The following is a 25,931-nucleotide window of genomic DNA, read 5'->3' on the forward strand; positions in this document are numbered from 1 at the left end:
GCTGAATTGAAGATTTCCTATAGAAATTCCTATTCAGCAGGCTGAATTGAAGATTTCTTATAGAAATCTCTATTCAGCCAGGCTGAATTGAGATTTCCTATGAAATCTCTATTCAGCCAGGCTGAATTGAAGATTTCCTATAGAAATCTCTATTCAGCCAGGCTGAATTGAAAATTTCCTATAGAAATCTCTATTCAGCCAGGCTGAATTGAAGATTTCCTATAGAAATCTCTATTCAGCCAGGCTGAATTGAAGATTTCCTATAGAAATCTCTATTCAGCCAGGCTGAATTGAAGATTTCCTATAGAAATCTCTATTCAGCCAGGCTGAATTGAAGATTTCTATAGAAATTCGCTATTCAGCCAGGCTGAATTGAAGATTTCCTATAGAAATCTCTATTCAGCCAGGCTGAATTGAAGATTTCTTATAGAAATCTCTATTCAGCCAGGCTGAATTGAAGATTTCCTATAGAAATTCTCTATTCAGCCAGGCTGAATCGAAGATTTCCTATAGAAATCTCTATTCAGCCAGGCTGAATTGAAGATTTCCTATAGAAATTCTCTATTCAGCCAGGCTGAATCGAAGATTTCCTATAGAAATTTCGCTATTCAGCCAGGCTGAATCGAAGAATTCCTATAGAAATTCGCTATTCAGCCAGGCTGAATCGAAGAATTCCTATAGAAATTCGCTATTCAGCCAGGCTGAATCGAAGAATTCCTATAGAAATTCGCTATTCAGCCAGGCTGAATCGAAGAATTCCTATAGAAATTCGCTATTCAGCCAGGCTGAATCGAAGAATTCCTATAGAAATTCGCTATTCAGCCAGGCTGAATCGAAGAATTCCTATAGAAATTCGCTATTCAGCCAGGCTGAATCGAAGAATTCCTATAGAAATTCGCTATTCAGCCAGGCTGAATCGAAGAATTCCTATAGAAATTCGCTATTCAGCCAGGCTGAATCGAAGAATTCCTATAGAAATTCGCTATTCAGCCAGGCTGAATCGAAGAATTCCTATAGAAATTCGCTATTCAGCCAGGCTGAATCGAAGATTTCCTATAGAAATCTCTATTCAGCCAGGCTGAATCGAAGATTTCCTATAGAAATCTCTATTCAGCCAGGCTGAATCGAAGATTTCCTATAGAAATCTCTATTCAGCCAGGCTGAATCGAAGATTTCCTATAGAAATCTCTATTCAGCCAGGCTGAATCGAAGATTTCCTATAGAAATCTCTATTCAGCCAGGCTGAATCGAAGATTTCCTATAGAAATCTCTATTCAGCCAGGCTGAATCGAAGATTTCCTATAGAAATCTCTATTCAGCCAGGCTGAATCGAAGATTTCCTATAGAAATCTCTATTCAGCCAGGCTGAATCGAAGATTTCCTATAGAAAATCTCTATTCAGCCAGGCTGAATCGAAGATTTCCTATAGAAATCTCTATTCAGCCAGGCTGAATCGAAGATTTCCTATAGAAATCTCTATTCAGCCAGGCTGAATCGAAGATTTCCTATAGAAATCTCTATTCAGCCAGGCTGAATAGAAGATTTCCTATAGAAATCTCTATTCAGCCAGGCTGAATAGAAGATTTCCTATAGAAATCTCTATTCAGCAGGTTGAATCGAAGATTTCCTATAGAAATCTCTATTCAGCCAGGCTGAGTCGAAGATTTCCTATAGAAATTTCTATTCAGCCAGGCTGAATCGAAGATTTCCTATAGAAATTTCTATTCAGCCAAGCTGAGTCGAAGATTTCCTATAGAAATTTCTATTCAGCCAGGCTGAATCGAAGATTTCCTACAGAAATTTCTATTCAGCCAGGCTGAATCGAAGATTTCCTACAGAAATTTCTATTCAGCCAGGCTGAATCGAAGATTTCCTACAGAAATTTCTATTCAGCCAGGCTGAATCGAAGATTTCCTACAGAAATTTCTATTCAGCCAGGCTGAAATCGAAGATTTCCTACAGAAATTTCTATTCAGCCAGGCTGAATCGAAGATTTCCTACAGAAATTTCTATTCAGCCAGGCTGAATCGAAGATTTCCTACAGAAATTTCTATTCAGCCAGGCTGAATCGAAGATTTCCTACAGAAATTTCTATTCAGCCAGGCTGAATCGAAGATTTCCTACAGAAATTTCTATTCAGCCAGGCTGAATCGAAGATTTCCTACAGAAATTTCTATTCAGCCAGGCTGAATCGAAGATTTCCTACAGAAATTTCTATTCAGCCAGGCTGAATCGAAGATTTCCTACAGAAATTTCTATTCAGCCAGGCTGAATCGAAGATTTCCTACAGAAATTTCTATTCAGCCAGGCTGAATTGGAAATTTTCCATAGAAATCTCTATTCAGCCAGGCTGAATTGGAAATTTCCTTTAGAAATCTCTATTCAGCCAGACTGAATTGGAAATTTCATTTAGAAATCTCTATTCAGCCAGGCTGAATTGGAAATTTCCTTTAGAAATCTCTATTCAGCCAGGCTGAATTGGAAGTTTCCTTTAGAAATGTCTATTCAGCCAGGCTGAATTGGAAATTTCCCATAGAAATCTCTATTCATCCAGGCTGAATTGGAAATTTCCCATAGAAATCTCTATTCAGCCAGGCTGAATTGGAAATTCCCCATAGAAAGCTCTATTCAGCCAAGCTGAATTGGAAATTTCCTATAAAAATCTCTATTCAGCCAGGCTGAATTGAATATTTCCTATAGAAATCTATATCAGCCACGCTAAATCGAAGATTTCCGTTTTATTGAATGCTAATGTAAATGTAGCACAAGTGTGCGCTCACACTTTTGATTTCCACTGTACTACCCCCTTTTTCAAAAAACCACCCGAACGGAATTGTGCAAAAATTCGCTTGGATACATGTTGCTGGCCATATTGGCAGCTTTTTCTGCTGCCAGTCAGTCAGCCGGCAGTCGTAGAGATAAAAACAAACAAACAACAACAAAAATATTAAACAGCCAAGTATGTACTAACAGCCAACAATTTTCACTCTGATCTTATGTGTTGACTGACTCTACATTCTCATTCCCATATCTACAACTAGGGTACTACGTGGTATCTACAAACATACATACAGACGGACAAATGTAGATATGACGACTATTACCAAAGCACAACAGCACTCTGTGGGAGTACTCTAAATCGCCTTATTGGCGCAATTACAATTTAGTTGAATTCTGTTAGAGCAAACGACGAGTAGTAGTATTACGAATAGAAAAACGCATTGAACGAGAATTCAGACGATTCTCAGGTGCTGCTCAAATGCATTTTTGTTGATTTTTAGTGGCACAAAAAAGTGGATTAGTGAATACGTGAGTTGTCGGTTCCGAATGCAAAAAAAAACAAAAATTAATTGTTTCATTCAAAATTTTCAAAAAAAGAGAAAACATCAACACTTCGTCGCTTGACAATGCAAATAATGAGTATCCCGCAAATAACGGACCGACAGTGGTGACAGTGGCGCTATCACTCGTCCGTCCGTTCGCCTATGTTGACGACGGCGATCAATCGATAATGTAACGACATCGAAACAAAAATTTAAATTTGAAAAGCAAATGCGAAAATAATTTGCATACAGATCGTGAATAGTTTCATGAGTGTGAATGTGTGTAATGTGTGTTGTTCCTATTGTTGTTTTTTTTTTTTTTAAATAAATAAGTGGTGCTCGTAGTGAAAAATAAACAAAAACATGAAAATAATACAAAATTAATTAGTTAATTATGGGCAAATAAAACACCACATTTTTATATATAAAAAATACAAATGAAACAGAAAAATCGACAAAATATTTACAATAGAAAAATATTTAATAAAAATTTTTATATAATAAAAAATTACAAAAAATATATTTTTCCATTTTTTTTAGCAAAAAGAATCACATAACCAAAAGCAACAAAATAATCATAAGAAAAAAATCAAAAAAATATGGCACACAATACATCTACAACAACACTGAATATGCAAACTTGGTTTCTAAGCTTATTTATTTGCCTAGTTTTAGGATTTATTAGCAATGGTAAGTGTTAAAATTAGCCATAAGTTCATAATTAAAGATATAACCATGTCCACCATATCACTCGCACACACACATACATACACTCCCACCCGCCCTGACACATAATCGCCACCACATAACGCACATTGTTCTTACCCACAAGTAGCCTCTCATGTGGTAGGGGTCTTGTAAAGGCCAGTCAGTCAGCATTACAATAACAATGGCAAAGAACATTGCAATCTATGAGAAAATCTAGAACACCAACACAGACGCCACACGCTACGCTCACGCACACACCATTTCTCACTCATAAGAACTCATCATCCTGGCACTTTTCGGTTTGTATACTTTGGCAATCATCATCTCAACAACATCACTGAATGGCAAAAAAACATTATATCATCTTGGAAAATCATCAGAGGTGCAGGGTTGCCACATAAGGTAGGTTATCCTACAAAAATCCCTATTCAGCAAGGAAATTTCCTATAGAAATCTCTATTCACCCAGGCTGAAAAGGAAATTTCCTATAGAAATCTCTATTCAGCCAGGCTGAATTGCAATTTTCCTATGGAAAACCCTATTCAGCCAGGCTGAATTGCAATTTTCCTATGGAAAACCTTATTCAGCCAGGCTGAATTGCAATTTTACCATTGAAAACCTTATTCAGCCAGGCTGAATTGCAATTTTCCTATGGAAAACCTTATTCAGCCAGGCTGAATTGCAATTTTCCTATGGAAAACCTTATTCAGCCAGGCTGAATTGCAATTTTCCTATGGAAAACCTTATTCAGCCAGGCTGAATTGCAATTTTCCTATGGAAAACCTTATTCAGCCAGGCTGAATTGCAATTTTCCTATGGAAAACCTTATTCAGCCAGGCTGAATTGCAATTTTCTTATGGAAAACCTTATTCAGCCAGGCTGAATCGAAGATTTCCTATAGAAATCTCTATTCAGCCAGGCTGATTAGGAAATTTCCTACAAAAATCTCTATTCAGCCAGGCTAAATAGGAAATTTCCCATAGAAATCTCTAATCAGCCAGGCTGAATAGGAAATTTCCTATAGAAATCTCTATTCAGCCAGGGAGAATAGGAAATTTCCTATAGAAATCTCTATTCAGCCAGGCTAAATAGGAAATTTCCCATAGAAATCTCTATTCAGCCAGGCTGAATCGAAGATTTCCTATAGAAATCTCTATTCAGCCAGGCTGAATCGAAGATTTCCTATAGAAATCTCTATTCAGCCAGGCTGAATCGAAGATTTCCTATAGAAATCTCTATTCAGCCAGGCTGAATCGAAGATTTCCTATAGAAATCTCTATTCAGCCAGGCTGAATCGAAGATTTCCTATAGAAATCTCTATTCAGCCAGGCTGAATCGAAGATTTCCTATAGAAATCTCTATTCAGCCAGGCTGAATCGAAGATTTCCTATAGAAATCTCTATTCAGCCAGGCTGAATCGAAGATTTCCTATAGAAATCTCTATTCAGCCAGGCTGAATCGAAGATTTCCTATAGAAATCTCTATTCAGCCAGGCTGAATCGAATATTTCCTATAGAAATCTCTATTCAGCCAGGCTGAATCGAAGATTTCCTATAGAAATCTCTATATCTCTATATCTCTCTATCTGTAATAAAATTTGGCTTTGAATCGAAGATTTCCTATAGAAATCTCTATTCAGCCAGGCTGTATAGGAAATTTCCTATAGAAATCTCTATTCAGCCAGGCTGAATTGCAATTTTCCTTGGAAAACCTTATTCAGCCAGGTTGAATTGCAATTTTCCTATGGAAAACCTTATTCAGCCAGGTTGTATTGCAACTTTCCTATGGAAAGCCTTATTCAGGTAGGTTGAATTGCAATTTTCCTATGGAAAACCTTATTCAGCCAGGCTGAATTGCAATTTTCCTATGGAAAACCTTATTCAGCCAGGCTGAATTGCAATTTACCTATGGAAACCCTTATTCAGTCAGGATGAATTGCAAGTTTCCTATGAAAACCCTTATCCAGCCAGGCTGAATTGCAATTTTCCTATGGAAAACCTTACTCAGCCAGGCTGAATTGCAATTTTCCTATGGAAAACCTTATTCAGCCAGGCTGAATTGCAATTTTCCTATGGAAAACCTTATTCAGCCAGGCTGAATTGCAATTTTCCTATGGAAAACCTTATTCAGCCAGGCTGAATTGCAATTTTCCTATGGAAAACCTTATTCAGCCAGGCTGAATTGCAATTTTCCTATGGAAAACCTTATTCAGCCAGGCTGAATTGCAATTTTCCTATGGAAAACCTTATTCAGCCAGGCTGAATTGCGATTTTCCTATGGAAAACCTTATTCAGCCAGGCTGAATTGCAATTTTCCTATGGAAAACCTTATTCAGCCAGGCTGAATTGCAATTTTCCTATGGAAAACCTTATTCAGCCAGGCTGAATTGCAATTTTCCTATGGAAAACCTTATTCAGCCAGGCTGAATTGCAATTTTCCTATGGAAATCCTTATTCAGCCAGGCTGAATTGCAATTTTCCTATGGAAAACCTTATTCAGCCAGGCTGAATTGCAATTTTCCTATGGAAAACCTTATTCAGCCAGGCTGAATTGCAATTTTCCTATGGAAAACCTTATTCAGCCAGGCTGAATTGCAATTTTCCTATGGAAAACCTTATTCAGCCAGGCTGAATTGCAATTTTCCTATGGAAAACCTTATTCAGCCAGGCTGAATTGCAATTTTCCTATGGAAAACCTTATTCAGCCAGGCTGAATTGCAATTTTCCTATGGAAAACCTTATTCAGCCAGGCTGAATTGCAATTTTCCTATGGAAAACCTTATTCAGCCAGGCTGAATTGCAATTTTCCTATGGAAAACCTTATTCAGCCAGGCTGAATTGCAATTTTCCTATGGAAAACCTTATTCAGCCAAGCTGAATAACAAAATTTCCATTAGCAAACATTTGCAAAATTTGCAATTTTCTATTCAGCCTGGCTGAATACTAATTTCCATATGAAATTTTGCTATTCAATCTGGCCCAATGGTGCTTGCCATAGGAAATTTTTTATTCAGCTTGGCAACAATGATCGGCCCACTCACTCTTCTTTTCTTTCTCCTGTACTTACAACCCTTTCTTCGCTCTTCACCAGCAAAAAGAAAATAAATAGAAATATTGTCGGTTGCTGTTTTGACTTTTACATCAACAATGCCGCGCCAACAATAGAAAGCAAAACAAAAAAAAAAACAGCAAAACAATACTAAAACACTTTCAGTTTTCATTACAACAAACATTTTGTACAAAACTAAAAGTAAAATAATAAGAAAAATTACATAAAAAATAGAACAAAACATTCAAGGGAAGATAGGGAACATTGTAGCTTTTTTCCGCATAACCATACACTTACGCACTCACAACCACACACACAGACAGAAGCACATCCGTACAATTAGTTGTGTGTTATCTTATCACAGTTAAAGCTTATCCGGTTCTCCACTCCACTAAATATGAATTTTGTGTTTTTCAAGTAGAGGTTCCCTACACTCCAACCAGGTCTATATCTCCCTTGCGCGAACATAATGAGTACATACGGACATTTAGGCCAACAATAATAGCAACAAGTTAAAAAAACTGCTGTTCTTATATCAACATAATAACAACAAAAAAGAACAACAGCAACAACAACAATAAATATTAAATATTGTTGTTATACTTTTAGAGGCACTTATATCGCTGATATGTTTTTTTGTTATTCTACTACACTTAACAAAACCAAGTTAAACAATAAGAACAATTGGGAAGACGAAGAAGAGGAAGAAAACAGATGTTTCTACCTCCTCGCATTGGTATTAAGAGCCAATGAACATTTTTTTGTTAATCAGGGCCAACAAATTATGACATCACTCATCACAGATAAGTATGTAAATATGTAACGGCTTTTGTTTACACAATTCAAGTTCAACATTTTTTTTGGAACATTTATTACCATATAAACAAAATACCTGCAGATTGTTGAAATAAGAAAATGATAAGCTTCATATGGTTTGCCAAATGTTTGCCTAAAGCCGTTTGATAAGCTGCACCAAATATTTGCTTCTGAGAATCTACTGAGAACATAAGTTGCCGAACTGTAGAACATCTGTAATAAAATTTGGCTCCAGTATTGGAAATATTTCGAATCGATCAATGTCTTTTTATTTAAATGCCACTTATTCCATTTATATGTGAATTTCATGAATGTTCTTCTAGTTTGATGTAAACATAGTTTAACAGCTGTCTGCATTTTAAAGCTACATGGCCACACATCAAGTTATCACTAATAAGTGGGGATTCTGTAACTTGTTTGCTGTTAACCACAAACATCGCTAAATTTAAAGCGGAAAATAATAAGTGAACAAATGTTGACAAAAGTTATCGATATCGATAACCCTTTGGGGGGCGATTTTATTTTGAACATTAATTCAAAATTTATATTAAAAATTTTTTGTGCGACAATTGCCAATTTAAGAGGGAGAGAGAGATAGAAAAAGAAAGGGAAGTGATGTATATAGGAATCTTTTACATCTCAACACCCTCTCTCATCGACAAACTGGCAATTGCCTAATGTAAATCATGGGTTTTCACGAGGAATCCAATGCTAAGTTTACATTTACGAAATCCACTCGATTTCAACTGTCAATTCCATAGCTCAAACGTCAAATGAAATCTCATCTGGATTTCATTTGATGTTTAACCTATGGATTTGACAGTTGAAATCGAGTGGATTTCGTAAATTTAAACCAAGCACAAGTGGGAATAAGAGTTAAAAACTCGTTTGTTTTTATATAAATATTCATATTATCTGTTATTCTATGTCAATAGCAACAACATACATACATGCATATATACATACGTAAAAACATAGGCGAGTCTCTTAAGAAACTATCGCTCAGCGTTTACTATAATATATATGTACTTCTTACCTCAAGAGTTCTTAGATAAGTACAGTCATATTTATCCACAGACACATCCATACATATATATCTACCTATGACATATGTACATGCAATCGCACTCACATTTTTTTATATATTATATTTTTGATATTGAATTTGGCAAAAATATTAAAAACAAAACTATGAAAAAGTAGGTTTACCCGCATACCTACCCTACCCAAATAATGTGTGTATGTACCATAAACCCACACGAAATGTCACAACTTTTTAGTTCGCTGGCCGACTAGTTTTGGTTGGCTTTGCCGGCCTAATGGCAAAGACGACCTTGAATTTGAATTTGGTTCTGTATCTTGACAATGAAAACCAAAAGAAAAGCAGTGTCGAATATAAATATATAAAAATAGATAGCATATCTAAAGAAAGGTGGAGGAGGAGATTGCATGGAGTGAAAGATTTTAAGTTGGATTTTAATGAACGCATCTTAAGCAACGAAACTAAAGGAAAATTTAATTTTAAGTTATTTAAAATATATTGAAAAATAGCAAATTCTTTAAGAAAGCACCTAAAAAGCAGCCTTTCTTTCTGAAAGGAACTATAGAAGCAGCCTTTCTTTCAGAAAGGAATCATAGAAACACACTTTTTACAGAAATTGAGCTATAGCAGCAGCCTTTCTTGCAGAAAGGAACTATCTTTTAAAAAACACCTATAGAAGCAGCCTTTTTATAGAGGCAACCCTTTTTCAGAAGGGAACCGTAGAAACATCCTTTCTTCCAGAAAGGGAACTATAGAAGTACCCCTTCTTTCAGAACGGAATTTTACAATCTGCCTTTATTTCAGAAAGGAACTACAGAAGCACCTTTCTTAGAGAAAGGAACTACAGAAGCACCTTTCTTAGAGAAAGGTCTATGGAAGCACCCCTTCTTAGAGAAAAGGTCTTGGGAAGAATCCTTTCTAAGATAAAGGGTCTATGGAAGCACCTTTTCTTAGAGAAACGGTCTATAGAAGTACCCTTTCTTAGAGAAAGGGCCTATAGAATCACCTTTTTTTAGAGAAAGGGTCTATGGATGTACCCATTCATAGAGAAAGGGTCTATAGAAGTACCCTTTCTTAGAGGAAGAGTGTATAGAATAACTCGTTCTTAGAGGAAGAGTGTATAGAAGCACCCTTCCTTAGAGAAATGGTCTATAGTAGTATTCTTTCTTAGAGAAAGAGTGTATAGAAGCACCCTTTTTTAGAGAAACAGTCTACAGAAGCACCCTTTCAGGGAGAACGGGTCTACAAAAGCACCCTTTCTTAGAAACAATCTATGGAAGCAAACTTTCTTAGAGAAAGGGTCTAAAGAAGTACCCTTTCTTAGTGAAAGGGTCTATAGATGTACCCTTTCTTAGACAAAGGGTCTATAGAAGCACCCTTTCCTAGAGAAAGGGTCTATGGATGTACTCTTTCTTAGAGAAAGGGTCTATAAAAGCACCATTTCTAAGAAAAAGGGTCTACAGTAGCACCCTTTCTTAGAAAATAAATCTATGGAAGCACCCTTTCTTATTGAAAGGGTCTATAGAAGCATTCTTTCTTAGAGAAAGGGTGTATTGAAGCACCCTTTCTTAGAGAAAGGGTGTATTGAAGCACCCTTTTTTAGAGAAAGGGTGTATTGAAGCACCCTTTCTTAGAGAAAGGGTGTATTGAAGCACCCTTTCTTAGAGAAAGGGTGTATTGAAGCACCCTTTCTTAGAGAAAGGGTGTATTGAAGTACCCTTTCTTAGAGAAAGGGTGTATTGAAGCACCCTTTCTTAGAAAAAGGGGGTATTGAAGCACCCTTTCTTAGAGAAAGGGTGTATTGAAGCACCCTTTCTTAGAGAAAGGGTGTATTGAAGTACCCTTTCTTAGAGAAAGGGTGTATTAAAGCACCCTTTCTTAGAGAAAGGGTGCATTGAAGCACCCTTTCTTAGAGAAAGGGTGTATTGAAGCACCCTTTCTTAGAGAAAGGGTGTATTGAAGCACCCTTTCTTAGAGAAAGGGTGTATTGAAGCACCCTTTCTTAGAGAAATGGTGTATTGAAGCACCCTTTCTTAGAGAAAGGGTGTATTGAAGCACAATTTCTTAGAGAAAGGGTGTATTGAAGCACCCTTTCTTAGAGAAATGGTGTATTGAAGCACCCTTTCTTAGAGAAAGGGTGTATTGAAGCACCCTTTCTTAGAGAAAGGATGTATTGAAGCACCCTTTCTTAGAGAAAGGGTGTATTGAAGCATCCTTTCTTAGAGAAGGGGTGTGTTGAAGCACCCTTTCTTAGAGAAAGGGTGTATTGAAGCACCCTTTCTTAGAGAAAGGGTCTATAGAAGCACCCTTTCTTAGAGAAAGGGTGTATTGAAGCACCCTTTCTTAGAGAAAGGGTGTATTGAAGCAGCCTTTCTTAGAGAAAGTGTGTATTGAAGCACCCTTTCTTAGAGAAAGGGTGTATTGAAGCACCCTTTCTTAGAGAAAGGGTGTATTGAAGCACCCTTTCACAGAGAAAGGGTGTATTGAAGCACCCTTTCTTAGAGAAAGGGTCTCTAGAAACACCCTTTCTTAGAGAAAGGGTCTCTAGAAACGCCCTTTCTTAGAGAAAGGGTCTATAGAAGCACCCTTTCTTAGAGAAAGTGTCTATAGAAGCACCCTTTCTTAAAGAAGGGGTGTATTGAAGCACCCTTTCTTAGAGAAAGGGTCTATAGAAGCACCCTTTCTTAGAGAAAGGATGTATTGAAGCACCCTTTCTTAGAGAAAGGGTGTATTGAAGCATCCTTTCTTAGAGAAGGGGTGTGTTGAAGCACCCTTTCTTAGAGAAAGGGTGTATTGAAGCACCCTTTCTTAGAGAAAGGGTCTATAGAAGCACCCTTTCTTAGAGAAAGGGTGTATTGAAGCACCCTTTCTTAGAGAAAGGGTGTATTGAAGCAGCCTTTCTTAGAGAAAGTGTGTATTGAAGCACCCTTTCTTAGAGAAAGGGTGTATTGAAGCACCCTTTCTTAGAGAAAGGGTGTATTGAAGCACCCTCTTTTAGAGAAAGGGTGTATTGAAGCACCCTTTCTTAGAGAAAGAAAGAAAGAAGAAAGGGTGTATTGAAGCACCCTTAGAGAAAGGGTATATTGAAGCACCCTTTCTTAGAGAAAGGGTGTATTGAAGCAGCCTTTCTTAGAGAAAGGGTGTATTGAAGCAGCCTTTCTTAGAGAAAGGGTGTATTGAAGCACCCTTTTTTAGAGAAAGGTTGTATTGAAGCACTCTTTCTTAGAGAAAGGGTGTATTGAAGCAGCCTTTCTTAGAGAAAGTGTGTATTGAAGCACCCTTTCTTAGAGAAAGGGTGTATTGAAGCAGCCTTTCTTAGAGAAAGGGTGTATTGAAGCAGCCTTTCTTAGAGAAAGGTTGTATTGAAGCACCCTTTCATAGAGAAAGGGTGTATTGAAGCAGCCTTTCTTAGAGAAAGGGTGTATTGAAGCACTCTTTCTTAGAGAAAGGGTGTATTGAAGCACTCTTTCTTAGAGAAAGGGTGTATTGAAGCACCCTTTTTTAGAGAAAGGGTGTCTTGAAGCACCCTTTCTTAGAGAAAGGGTGTATTGAAGTACCCTTTCTTAGAGAAAGGGTGTATTGAAGTACCCTTTCTTAGAGAAAGGGTGTATTGAAGCACCCTTTCTTAGAGAAAGGGTGTATTGAAGCACCCTTTCTTAGAGAAAGGGTGTATTGAAGCACCCTTTCTTAGAGAAAGGGTGTATTGAAGCACCCTTTCTTAGAGAAAGGGTGTATTGAAGCACCCTTTCTTAGAGAAAGGGTGTATTGAAGCACCCTTTCTTAGAGAAAGGGTGTATTGAAGCACCCTTTCTTAGAGAAAGGGTGTATTGAAGTACCCTTTCTTAGAGAAAGGGTGAATTGAAGCACCCATTCTTAGAGAAAGGGTGTATTGAAGAACCCTTTCTTAGAGAAAGGGTGTATTGAAGTACCCTTTCTTAGAGAAAGGGTGTATTGAAGTACCCTTTCTTAGAGAAAGGGTGTATTGGAGCACCCTTTCTTAGAGAAAAGGTGTATTGAAGAACCCTTTCTTAGAGAAAGGGTGTATTGAAGTACCCTTTCTTAGAGAAAGGGTGTATTGAAGTACCCTTTCTTAGAGAAAGGGTGTATTGAAGCACCCTTTCTTAGAGAAAGGGTGTATTGAAGTACCCTTTCTTAGAGAAAGGGTGTATTGAAGTACCCTTTCTTAGAGAAAGGGTGTATTGAAGCACCCTTTCTTAGAGAAAGGGTGTATTGAAGCGCCCTTTCTTAGAGAAAGGGTGTATTGAAGCACCCTTTCTTAGAGAAAGGGTGTATTGAAGCACCCTTTCGTAGAGAAAGGGTGTATTGAAGCACCCTTTCGTAGAGAAAGGGTGTATTGAAGCACCCTTTCGTAGAGAAAGGGTGTATTGAAGCACCCTTTCGTAGAGAAAGGGTGTATTGAAGCACCCTTTCGTAGAGAAAGGGTGTATTGAAGCACCCTTTCTAGGAGAAAGGGTGTATTGAAGCACCCTTTCTTAGAAAAAGGGCGTATTGAAGCACCCTTTCTTAGAAAAAGGGCGTTTTGAAGCACCCTTTCTTACAGAAAGGGTCTATGGAAGCACCCTTTCTTAGAAAAGAGTCTATAGAAGCACCCTTTCTTAGAGAAAGGGTCTATAGAAGCACCCTTTCTTAGAGAAAGAGTCTATAGAAGCACCCTTTCTTAGAGAAAGGGTCGTAGAGAAGCACCCTTTCTAGGAGAAAGGGTGTATTGAAGCACCCTTTCTTAGAAAAAGGGCGTATTGAAGCACCCTTTCTTAGAAAAAGGGCGTTTTGAAGCACCCTTTCTTACAGAAAGGGTCTATGGAAGCACCCTTTCTTAGAAAAGAGTCTATAGAAGCACCCTTTCTTAGAGAAAGGGTCTATAGAAGCACCCTTTCTTAGAGAAAGAGTCTATAGAAGCACCCTTTCTTAGAGAAAGGGTCTATAGAAGCACCCTTTCTTAGAGAAAGGGTCTATAGAAGCACCCTTTCTTAGAGAACGGGTCTATAGAAGCACCCTTTCTTAGAGAAAGGGTCTATAGAAGCACCCTTTCTTAGAGAAAGGGTCTATAGAAGCACCCTTTCTTAGAGAAAGGGTCTATAGAAGCACCCTTTCTTAGAGAAAGGGTCTATAGAAGCACCCTTTCTTAGAGAAAGGGTCTATAGAAGCACCCTTTCTTAGAGAAAGGGTCTTCTTAGAGAAAGGGTCTATAGAAGCACCCTTTCTTAGAGAAAGGGTCTTCTTAGAGAAAGGGTCTATAGAAGCACCCTTTCTTAGAGAAAGGGTCTTCTTAGAGAAAGGGTCTATAGAAGCACCCTATCTTAGAGAAAGGGTCTATGGAAGCACCCTTTCTTAGATAAAGGGTCTATAGAAGCACCCTTTCTTAGAGGAAGGGTCTATAGAAGCACACTTTCTTAGAGAAAGGGTCTATAGAAGCACCCTTTCCTAGAAAAAAATCTATGGAAGCACCCTTTCTTAGAGAAAGGGTCTATAGAAGCACCCTTTCCTAGAAAAAAATCTATGGAAGCACCCTTTCTTAGAGAAAGGGTCTATGGAAGCACCATTTCTTAGACAAAAAAGGTCTATGGAAGCACCCATTCTTAGAGAAAGGGTCTATGGAAGCACCCTTTCTTAGAGAAAGAGTCTATAGAAGCACCCTTTCTTAGAGAAATGGTCTATAGAAGCACACTTTCTGTCAGAGAGACGTTTTTTGAAAGGTTGTATAGAAGCACCCTTTCTTTCTGATAGGACACCCTTTCTTTCAGAAAGTCTCGACACACAGTGGTCAGAAATCGATTTTCCTGGCCAAAACCCCCATTTTTTATCACCGATTGTTAATTTCTATATGGGATTCTATAGTAAACTAAACTAAGGAAATCAAAAAATAAATCAAAATATTGGAAGGTGTTGTTGTTGTTGTTGCAACAGTGTTTATTATATGTTCGTTCTTCTGTTCAATCTGGCTCTGGGTGTATCTCCAGTTCAAGGAAAGTGGCAGCTTCGATGGGATGTAACCACAGATCCAATGGAGTTAGATGAGTAGGTTTGGCAAGTTTGGCGGGACAGTTGAAAAGGTGTTTTGTGTCGTGCGGGCCCTTCCACATGTCTTGCACGGTGCGGTCGATTTCCGCCCAATAAGAATTTAGGCGACTGCAATATCCCGAGCGTAATTGAGCCAAAACAACTACTTAAACCTACTTGATATGCCTGTTGTTTTAGGGGTTCTCTCCTATAATGTTGGAGGATATCCCTTGAATATATTTCCTGATATGCCTGAATGTGTTGGGCCTAGCCAGCAGATGGTGATTGGGATGGTCCACTGAAGAATTGAGGAGGCGCCCTGTTGCTGTTCTCAGGGCGGCATTCTGACAAGTTTGAATCTTTTTCCAATTCGTATCACATAATCCCGGGGACCACATTGGAGCCGCATAGCTTACTACAGACCGACCTATCGCGTTATATGTGGTCAACAAGGTTTCTTTATCTGCTCCCCAAGTGCTGCCTGCTAGGGCAGATAGCTGTGGCGTGCGCGCACGTCTTGAAAGTAATGTCGAATGTGACCCCTAAAATTTTGGGGCAGTTTATGGTCGGAATTCTGCTACATTCAATTCTCTTCTAAACTGCGCTGTCCATGTGGTGAACAGAGTGGCTGTAGATTTTGTGGGGGAAATCTGCATATTCCTCGAATGGAAAAAGGTAAGATCGGTTAAATAGGAGTTCAGTCTCTCACAGATGTTATCGGGGAAGGTACCTGACGCCAGGGTCGTACAATCATCCGCATACGTTACGATCTCGATGCCGTCTCGAGGGGGTGGAATACAGGAGAAGTAGAGGTTAAACAGTTCAGGAGATATCACCCCACCTTGGGGAACTCCCTGTTTGACTCTATGGGGTTTGGACTTCTTGTTCCTGAGTTCCACGCACGGCTGGGGTCCACACATATAAGCTTTGTTCCAGAACTAAAAAGTTTTTAAAATTTTTCACATTTTACGCGAAAAAGCGTTCCCGTACACAAAAAAGTTTAAAATGTCCACTTCTCTTTAAACAAAAATGGCGCTAAATGACGCTCTCTTTAAAAAACATTTTACTCGTGTAAAAAAATATTAAAGTGGTTGCCGGCGTCTGATTGGCTTATACGCTGACTTTGCCATTTGTTCCAGTTTTTTTTTTGACGTATTTTCCATTTTCCCGTTCCCGAACTATTTCAAAAAACTTTTATGTGAGAATAATTTTTTTACAGTTGTCTATTAAAAAGTTTTACTATTAAAAAGTACGGGAACGAAGCTATAGTTGACTCTCCAACGTTTAAAGCTTGGCCGGAGGGTTGTCTGCTCAATGTCCTCAAACAGCGTGGAGTGCCTGACTGTATCAAAGGCTTTTGATACGTCAAGCGCCACCATCACTGTTCTATCATACGGCGGTCTCTGGTTGAGTCCTTGACAAATATGTGTGGAGATGGCGTGCAGCGCTGTTGTCGTGCTGTGCTGCTTACGGAATCCATGCTGATGATCGGCAACTTTATAGCTATTTCTGATACTGGGGAGGACTAAGGCATGAAGGGTCTTTGCTACGGGCGACAAAAGCGAAATCGGCCTGTACGATTCACTTTTGCCCATTTTCCAGACTTCAGGAACAATGAGGGTGACTAGCGACAAGTTGAGAACTTTAGTGAGATACTCTACTCCCAGCTCATCCAGCTGCTTCAGCATTACCATGGAGATTCCATCAGGGCCCAACGCTTTGGATGATTTAGCGTTCCTGATGGCATTGGCAACATCATCCATTGTAAACTGTGGTTCCTCCTCGGCAGGAAGAGATCTGATGCGACGTAATACTCTCCTCTTCGTCCTGTCACTGTCGGGGTGCTCGACAAACTGTCCTCTTCACTTATACCGACTTCAATGTTGCAACTCTTCAGATGATTTAACCACAGAAGCACCCTTTCTTTCAGAATGGCTCGGTTGAAGCACCCTTTCTTCCAGAAGCTAGATTGAAGCACTCTTCTTTTCGGAAATGCTCGATAGAAGCACCCTTTTTTTCAGAAAGGCTCCTTTCATTCTTTTTTTCCTATGCAAGAGAACACCTTTGTAATGGCCACTGTTTTTGTTAATGTCACCCGCACCCATACAAACACACATTTACACATTTCCCTTACCCTCCCCATCTCCCCCCTCATTAAATCATCATTCATTTCATACTCATAATAAAATCAAAATATTCGTTTCTTTTTTCTCTTCTTTTTCGCCCGCCATTTGTCTTTGTTTTTGTTGTTGTTTTTGCTAAATGGCAAAACTTCAGTATTAACCCCAAAAATCTTAACCTTAAATCGAATCCTTTAAGCACCATGTCTGGCCCTGCCCGACTATGACCGGAACCTCTACTATGAGGATTATTATGATGATGTGGAGACATCGAGTGGTGGGCCGGAGCCTTTAATTGAATTGGATACAACGTTTGTGGAGCAACCTTACTTTGAAAGAGCGGAAATTGAAATTTCAGCACAACCAAATGCGGATGTTCTAATGAATTGTGACGTCAAGAACTTTCACGGTGAGTAACCAAAAACCCAATCAACAACAACGCGTTTATCGGCAAATGGGCAAAGCTTTTTACTGTTTGCTAACTGATAGCGAGCAATAAGGTTTGATAACCCCTACGCGTGAAATTTATTCATTTCCCTTTATTATTTATTTTTGGTGTGCCTGTCCTCTTATCTAATCGATAGCAAACAATGTCGTCATCTGGTATAAGGATCAAACTGTCATCGTAAATGGCCAACACTCAATGAACGACCGTTTCGAAGCCTTAAAAAATAATTCAATTGTCTTGCGAACTGCCCAACCGGATGATGATGGCAATTATTTTTGCACCGTTCTGCCACAAAATATTACCCAAAACATTGTGTTGACAGTTGAGAAGGCATTTAGCATACGCTGTGATGGTCGCGATGTCTTGGATCGCAGCATTGTCTATCGCCAGGGTGAATCTCATGTTTGTGAGTGTAGAAGTTCGGGCGGAGAGGGGACCAATATTAAATGGTTTTTGAATGTGAGTGGAAGAAGAAAAAATCTGAAACGAAATATTACACCTCTATTCAGCCAGTTTGAAATGCAGTTTACCTATGGAAACCTCTATTCAGCCAGGCTGAATTGCAACTTACCTATGGAAACCTATATTCAGCCAGGCTGAATTGCAGTTTACCTATGGAAACCTCTATTCAGCCAGGCTGAATTGCAGTTTACCTATGGAAACCTCTATTCAGCCAGGCTGAATTGAAGTTTACCTATGGAAACCTCTATTCAGTCAGGCTGAATTGAAGTTTACCTATGGAAACCTCTATTCAGTCAGGCTGAATTGAAGTTTACCTATGGAAACCTCTATTCAGCCAGGCTGAATTGAAGTTTACCTATGGAAACCTCTATTCAGCCAGGCTGAATTGAAGTTTACCTATGGAAACCTCTATTCAGCCAGGCTGAATTGAAGTTTACCTATGGAAACCTCTATTCAGCCAGGCTGAATTGAAGTTTACCTATGGAAACCTCTATTCAGCCAGGCTGAATTGAAGTTTACCTATGGAAACCTCTATTCAGCCAGGCTGAATTGAAGTTTACCAATGGAAACCTCTATTCAGCCAGGCTGAATTGAAGTTTACCAATGGAAACCTCTATTCAGCCAGGCTGAATTGCAGATTTCCTATGGAAACCTCTATTCAGCCAGGCTGAATTGCAGATTTCCTATGGAAATCTCTATTCCGCCAGGCTGAATTAAAGTTTACCTATGGAACCCTCTATTCAGCCAGGCTGAATTGAAGTTTACCTATGGAAACCTCTATTCAGCCAGGCTGAATTGAAGTTTGCCTATTGAAACCTCTATTCAGCCAGGCTGAATTGAAGTTTGCCTATTTAAACCTCTATTCAGCCTGGCTGAATTGAAGTTTGCCTATGGAAACCTCTATTCAGCCAGGCTGAATTGAAGTTTGCCTATGGAAACCTCTATTCAGCCAGGCTGAATTGAAGTTTTCCTATGGAAACCTCTATTCAGCCAGGCTGAATTGAAGTTTGCCTATGGAAACCTCTATTCAGCCAGGCAGAATTGCAGTTTACCTATGGAAACCTCAAATTTTTCGCTTCTCTTCTCTTATAGAATCGCCGTTCATCAGATGCTGAACTTGAGGTTGATGAAAATGCCATTTATATTGATCCCGTTGATGAACATCATGCCGGTATATATCAGTGTATGGATGATGATGGTTCAGCGACACCCAAACACGGCAGATTTGAGGTTATTGTCCACTATGCTCCCAAAGTCTCCACACATCGGCATCACATCAATACCGAGATTGGTGGTACAGCTGAATTGTATTGTGATTATCGCAGTTATCCCATAGCAGTGACACGGTGGTTGAAAAACAATCAATACCTAAGTTTATCGGAGAAGCACCTGATGAGCTATGCCCCAGAACAACATTTCAATCGTAGCACGTTGACTGTTCGGGATGTGACTACCGATGATTTGGGTGAATATAAGTGTCAAGCTGAGGTATGTTGAGGTATCATACGCCACCATGAACGACCACTCATGTAATTTATTTTTGCAGAACTCTTTAGGTTCCAGTGAAATGAAGGTCCACCTGATGTTGGAACCTGAGAAGGGTCAATTTGAAAATGTGGAAATCAAGGGAAATGTTGTTACCCTGTATTGGTTGGTGCGCAGTCTTCAACCTCTGTCGGAAGCTGTGCTCGATTACAAAATGACTGGGGTAGGTACTTCCGAATAGAACGCTTTCATTGTTCCCTTGCTCTTCTTATAAAAATACAAATATATCTTTAAAGTTTTCTTTATCTTGAAGGCCTACACCTGGAGTACCACCACAGTACTGCATACACATCGTCATGAGGAAGGTATTTGGAAGGTTACCCATGAAATGGAACTACTGCCTGGTGAATGGCAGACAAGGATGAAAACCAAAAACACAATGGGCTGGTCGAAGTTTTCAGCGCCGTATATCTTCACCATAAGAGAGGAGAGTGAAGGTAAGGGTCCAAATATCATAGTTCAATAGTAAATTTGTACTTCAGCCAGGCTGAATAGGGATTTCGGTAGGAAATTTGCAATTCAGCCTGGCTGAATAAGGGTTTCCATAGGAAATGTGCAATTCAGCCTGGCTGAATAAGGGTTTCCATAGGTAAACTTCAATTCAGCCGGGCTGAATAGAGGTTTCCATAGGTAAACTTCAATAGAGCCGGGCTGAATAGAGGTTTCCATAGGTAAACTTCAACTCAGCCTGGCTGAATAGAGGTTTCCATATGTTAACTTCAACTCAGCCTGGCTGAATAAATGTTTCCATAGGTAAACTTTAATTCAGCCTGGCTGAATAGAGGTTTCCATAGGTTAACTTCAATTCAGCCTTTCTGAATAGAGGTTACCATATCAAAACTTTAATTCAGCCTTTCTGAATAGAGGTTTCCATAGGTAAACTTCAATTCAGCCGGGCTGAATAGAGGTTTCCATAGGTAAACTCCAATTCAGCCGGGCTGAATAGAGGTTTCCATAGGTAAACTCCAATTCAGCCGGGCTGAATAGAGGTTTCCATAGGTAAACTCCAATTCAGCCGGGCTGAATAGAGGTTTCCATAGGTAAACTTCAATTCAGCCGGGCTGAATAGAGGTTTCCATAGGTAAACTTCAATTCAGCCGGGCTGAATAGAGGTTTCCATAGGTAAACTTCAATTCAGCCGGGCTGAATAGAGGTTTCCATAGGTAAACTTCAATTCAGCCGGGCTGAATAGATGTTTCCATAGGTAAACTTCAATTCAGCCGAGCTGAATAGAGGTTTCCATAGGTAAACTTCAATTCAGCCGGGCTGAATAGAGGTTTCCAAAGGTAAACTTCAATTCAGCCGGGCTGAATACAGGTTTCCATAAGAAAACTTCTATTCAGCCTGGCTGAACACAGGTTTCCATAGGCAAACTTCTATTCAGCCTGGCTGAACACAGGTTTCCATAGGAAAACTTCTATTCAGCCTGGCTGAATACAGGTTTCCATAGGAAAACTTCTATTCACCCTGGCTGAATACAGGTTTCCATAGGAAAACTTCTACTCAGCCTGGCTGAACACAGGTTTCCATAGGAAAACTTCTATTCTGCCTGGCTGAATACAGGTTTCCATAGGAAAACTTCTATTCAGCCTGGCTGAATACAGGTTTCCATAGGAAAACTTCTATTCAGCCTGGCTGAATACAGGTTTCCACATGTAAACTTCAATTCAGCCTGGCTGAATACAGGTTTCCATAGTTAAACTTCAATTCAGCCTGGCTGAATAGGGGATTCCCCTAGGTAAACTTCAATTCAGTCTAGCTGAATAGAGGTTTCAATAAGTAAACTTCAATTCAGCCTGCGTGAATAGAGGTTTCCACAGATAAGCTTCAATTAAGCCTTGCTGAATAGAAGTTCCCATAGGTAAACTTCAATTCAGCCTGGCTGAATAGAGGTTTCCATAGATAAACTTCAATTAAGCCTTGCTGAAAAGAGGTTTCCATAGGTAAACTTCAATTCAGCCGGGCTGAATAGAGGTTTCCATAGGTAAACTTCAATTCAGCCGGGCTGAATAGAGGTCTCCATTGGTAAACTTCAATTCAGCCGGGCTGAAAAGATGTTTCCATAGGTAAACTTCAATTCAGCCGGCCTAAATAGAGGTTTCCATAGGAAAACTTCTATTCAGCCTGGCTGAATACAGGTTTCCATAGGAAAACTTCTATTCAGCCTGGCTGAACACAGGTTTCCATAGGAAAACTTCTATTCAGCCTGGCTGAATACAGGTTTCCATAGGAAAACTTCTATTCAGCCTGGCTGAATGCAGGTTTCCACAGGTAAACTTCAATACATATTTCCATAGGTAAACTTCAATTCAGCCTGGCTGAATACAGGTTTCCATAGGAAAACTTCTGTTCAGCCTGGCTGAATACAGGTTTCCACATGTAAACTTCAATTCAGCCTGGCTGAATACAGGTTTCCATAGTTAAACTTCAATTCAGCCTGGCTGAATAGGGGATTCCCCAAGGTAAACTTCAATTCAGTCTAGCTGAATAGAGGTTGCAATAAGTAAACTTCAATTCAGCCTGCGTGAATAGAGGTTTCCACAGATAAGCTTCAATTAAGCCTTGCTGGATAGAAATTTCCATAGGTAAACATCAATGCAGCCTAGCTGAATAGAGGTTTCCATAGGTAAACTTCAATTCAGCCTGGCTGAATAGAGGTTTCCATAGATAAACTTCAATTAAGCCTTGCTGAATAGAAGTTCCCATAGGTAAACTTCAATTAAGCCTTGCTGAATAGAGGTTTCCATAGGTAAACTTCAATTCAGCCGGGCTGAATAGAGGTTTCCATAGGTAAACTTCAATTCAGCCGTGCTGAAAAGAGGTTTCCATAGGTAAACTTCAATTCAGCCGGCCTAAATAGAGGTTTCCATAGGAAAACTTCTATTCAGCCTGGCTGATACAGGTTTCCATAGGAAAACTTCTATTCAGCCTGGCTGAACACAGGTTTCCATAGGAAAACTTCTATTCAGCCTGGCTGAATACAGGTTTCCATAGGAAAACTTCTATTCAGCCTGGCTGAATACAGGTTTCCACAGGTAAACTTCAATTCAGCCTGGCCGAATACAGGTTTCCAAAGGAAAACTTCTACTCAGCCTGGCTGAATACATATTTCCATAGGTAAACTTCAATTCAGCCGGGCTGAATAGAGGTTTCCATAGGTAAACTTCAATTCAGCCGGGCTGAATAGAGGTTTCCATAGGTAAACTTCAATTCAGCCGGGCTGAATAGAGGTTTCCATAGGTAAACTTCAATTCAGCCGGGCTGAATAGAGGTTTCCATAGGTAAACTTCAATTCAGCCGGGCTGAATAGAGGTTTCCATAGGTAAACTTCAATTCAGCCGGGCTGAACAGAGGTTTCCATAGGTAAAGTTCAATTCAGCCTGGCGGAATAGAGGTTTCCATAGGAAAACTTCAATTCAGCCTTGCTGAATAGAGGTTTCCATAGGAAAACTTCAATTCAGCCTGGCTGAATAGAGGTTTCCATAGGAAAACTTCAATTCAGCCTGGCTGAATAGAGGTTTCCACAGGAAAACTTTTATTCAGCCTGACTGAATAGAGGTTTCCATAGGAAAACTTTAATTCAGCCTGGCTGAATAGAGGTTTCCATAGGAAAACTTCAATTCAGCCTGGCTAAATAGAGGTTTCCATAGGTAAACTTAAATTCAGCCTGGCTGAATAGAGGTTTCCATAGGTAAACTTCAATTCAGCCTGGCTGAATAGAGGTTTCCATAGGTAAACTTCAATTCAGCCTGGCTGAATAGAGGTTTCCATAGGTAAACTTCAATTCAGCCTGGCTGTATAGAGGTTTCCATAGGAAAACTTCTATTCAGCCTGGCTGAATACAGGTTTCCATAGGAAAACTTCTATTTAGCCTGGCTGAATACAGGTTTCCATAGGAAATTCAGCCTGGCTGAATAGAAGTTTCCATAGGTAAACTTCAATTCAGCCTGGCTGAATAGAAGTTTCCATAGGTAAACTTCAATTCAGCCTGGCTGAATAGAAGTTTCCATAGGTAAACTTCAATTCAGCCTGGCTGAATAGAAGTTTCCATAGGTAAACTTCAATTCAGCCTGGCTGAATAGAAGTTTCCATAGGTAAACTTCAATTCAGCCTGGCTGAATAGAAGTTTCTATAGGTAAACATCAATTCAGCCTGGCTGAATAGAAGTTTCCATAGGTAAACTTCAATTCAGCCTGGCTGAATAGAAGTTTCCATAGGTAAACTTCAATTCAGCCTGGCTGAATAGAAGTTTCCATAGGTAAACTTCAATTCAGCCTGGCTGAATAGAAGTTTCCATAGGTAAACTTCAATTCAGCCTGGCTGAATAAAAGTTTCCATAGGAAAACTTCCATTCAGCCTGGCTGAATAGAGGTTTCCATAGGTAAACTTCCATGCAGCCTGGCTGAATAGAGGTTTCCATAGGTAAACTTTAATTCAGCCGGGCTGCATAGAGGTTTCCATAGGTAAACTTCAATTCAGCCGGGCTGAATAGAGGTTTCCATAGGTAAACTTCAATTCAGTCGGGCTGAATAGAGGTTTCCATAGGTAAACTTCAATTCAGCCGGGCTGAATAGAGGTTTCCATAGGTAAACTTCAATTCAGCCGGGCTGAATAGAGGTTTCCATAGGTAAACTTCAATTCAGCCGGGCTGAATAGAGGTTTCCATAGGTAAACTTCAATTCAGCCGGGCTGAATAGAGGTTTCCATAGGTAAACTTCAATTCAGCCGGGCTGAATAGAGGTTTCCATAGGTAAACTTCAATTCAGCCGGGCTGAATAGAGGTTTCCATAGGTAAACTTCAATTCAGCCGGGCTGAATATGGGATTTCCATAGGTAAACTTCAATTCAGCCTGGCTGAATAGAGGCTTCCACAGGTAAACTTCAATTCAGCCTGGCTGAATAGAGGTTTCCATAGGTAAACTTCAATTCAGCCTAGCTGAATAGAGGTTTCCATAGGTAAACTTCAATTCAGCCTAGCTGAATAGAGGTTTACAAAGGTAAACTTCAATTCAGCCTGGCTGAATAGAAGTTTCCATAGGTAAACTTCAATTAAGCCTGGCTGAATAGAAGTTTCCATAGGTAAACTTCAATTCAGCCTGGCTGATTAGAGGTCTCCATAGGTAAACTTCAATTCAGTCTAGCTGAATAGAGGTTTCCATAGGTAAACTTCAATTCAGCCTGGGTGAATAAAGATATCCATTGGAAAACTTCCATTCAACCTGGCTGAATAGATGTTTCCATAGGTAGACTTCCATTTAATCTGGCTGAATAAAGGTTTCCATATGTAAATTTTAATTCAGCCTGGCTGAATAGGGGTTTCCATAGGTAAACTTTAATTCAGCCTGGCTGAATAGAGGTTTCCGTACGTAAACTTCAATTCAGCCTGGCTGAATAGAGGTTTCCATAGGTAAACTTCAATTCAGCCTGGCTGAATAGAGGTTTCCATAGGTTAACTTCAATTCAGCCTGGCTGAATAGAGTTTTCCATAGGTTAGAGTTTTCTAGCCTGGCTGAATAGAGGTTTCCATAGGTTAACTTCAATTCAGCCTGGCTGAATAGAGGTTTCTATATGTTAACTTCAATTCAGCCTAACTGAATAGAGGTTTCCATAGGTAAACTTCCGTTCAGCCTGGCTGAATAGAGGTTTCCATAAGTAAACTTTAATTCAGCCTGGCTGAATAGAGGTTTCTAAAGGTAAACTTCCATTCAGCCTAGCTTAATCGGGATTTCTGACAGAAATTTGTATGCAGCCTGGCTGAATAGGAATTTTATTGGAAATTTATACATATTTTCTTTGAAATATAATGAAAATATTTCTTTTTTTAGATAACAATGAAATGGACATTGTCGATGACAATGAAAATGTGGTCATCGCCGGTTTTGGCGGAGGAGCCAAAGAACAAAAATCATCTGCCTCAACGAGGTGTCATCTATCCCTCTATGGACTGCTGCTAATTATTACTACAACGCTATTTAGGCTTATTACGCGACATTAAACGAAAATAGTACACTGAGAGAGAGAGAGGAGAAAGAAGATTTTCGAAGAACAAACAACAACAACAACAAAATAGACATTTAATATATAAACCAAATACACACAAAATAATAATTAGTGCAAATTGAATAAAGAAAAGATTGTGAATAGGATTAATAATAAATACCTATATTTAAGAATAACAATAACAACAACAAACAAATGATGCTGATAGTTTTGTTGAGCTTTCAAAGTGTTTTTGCACTTTTGTGTCAAGTTTAGCACTGGAATGGCAAATTGCTTTGCCTCAGACTTTCTTCAAATACCTCGGCATTTGAATTAAATTTGAAAAGGTTGTGTACTCAGCAAAGAGATTATAGCTAAGTACGTAAATTGGTTGTCTGTTGGCATGTCTGTCCCGCTGGATA

At 39.3% G+C, this 25,931-nt stretch overlaps 1 protein-coding gene across 5 annotated transcripts; it reads left to right on the plus strand.

Moving 5' to 3' along the window:
• Nucleotides 1-2,892: 2,892 nt before the first annotated feature.
• LOC141387011 (opioid-binding protein/cell adhesion molecule homolog) lies at nt 2,893-25,726 on the plus strand. Of its 5 annotated transcripts, XM_073956016.1 has the most exons (9): nt 2,893-2,959; nt 3,042-3,309; nt 3,864-4,013; nt 17,275-17,484; nt 17,660-17,982; nt 19,078-19,473; nt 19,532-19,693; nt 19,784-19,967; nt 25,356-25,726. In XM_073956016.1, exons 3-9 carry the CDS (start codon nt 3,923-3,925, stop codon nt 25,523-25,525), a joined length of 1,536 nt encoding a protein of 511 aa, XP_073812117.1. In that variant the 5' UTR covers nt 2,893-2,959; nt 3,042-3,309; nt 3,864-3,922; the 3' UTR covers nt 25,526-25,726. The 5 variants fall into 5 exon arrangements, with proteins under 5 accessions (XP_073812117.1, XP_073812118.1, XP_073812120.1 ...); XM_073956017.1 differs by lacking the exon at nt 2,893-2,959 and having other exon boundaries at nt 3,166-3,611; XM_073956019.1 differs by lacking the exon at nt 2,893-2,959 and having other exon boundaries at nt 3,166-3,606.
• The last annotated feature ends 205 nt before the right edge of the window (nt 25,727-25,931 follow it).

Source organism: Musca autumnalis, unplaced genomic scaffold (assembly GCF_047663935.1).
Source record: "Musca autumnalis isolate F117 unplaced genomic scaffold, ASM4766393v1 scaffold_5, whole genome shotgun sequence".
NCBI lineage: Eukaryota > Metazoa > Arthropoda > Insecta > Diptera > Muscidae > Musca > Musca autumnalis.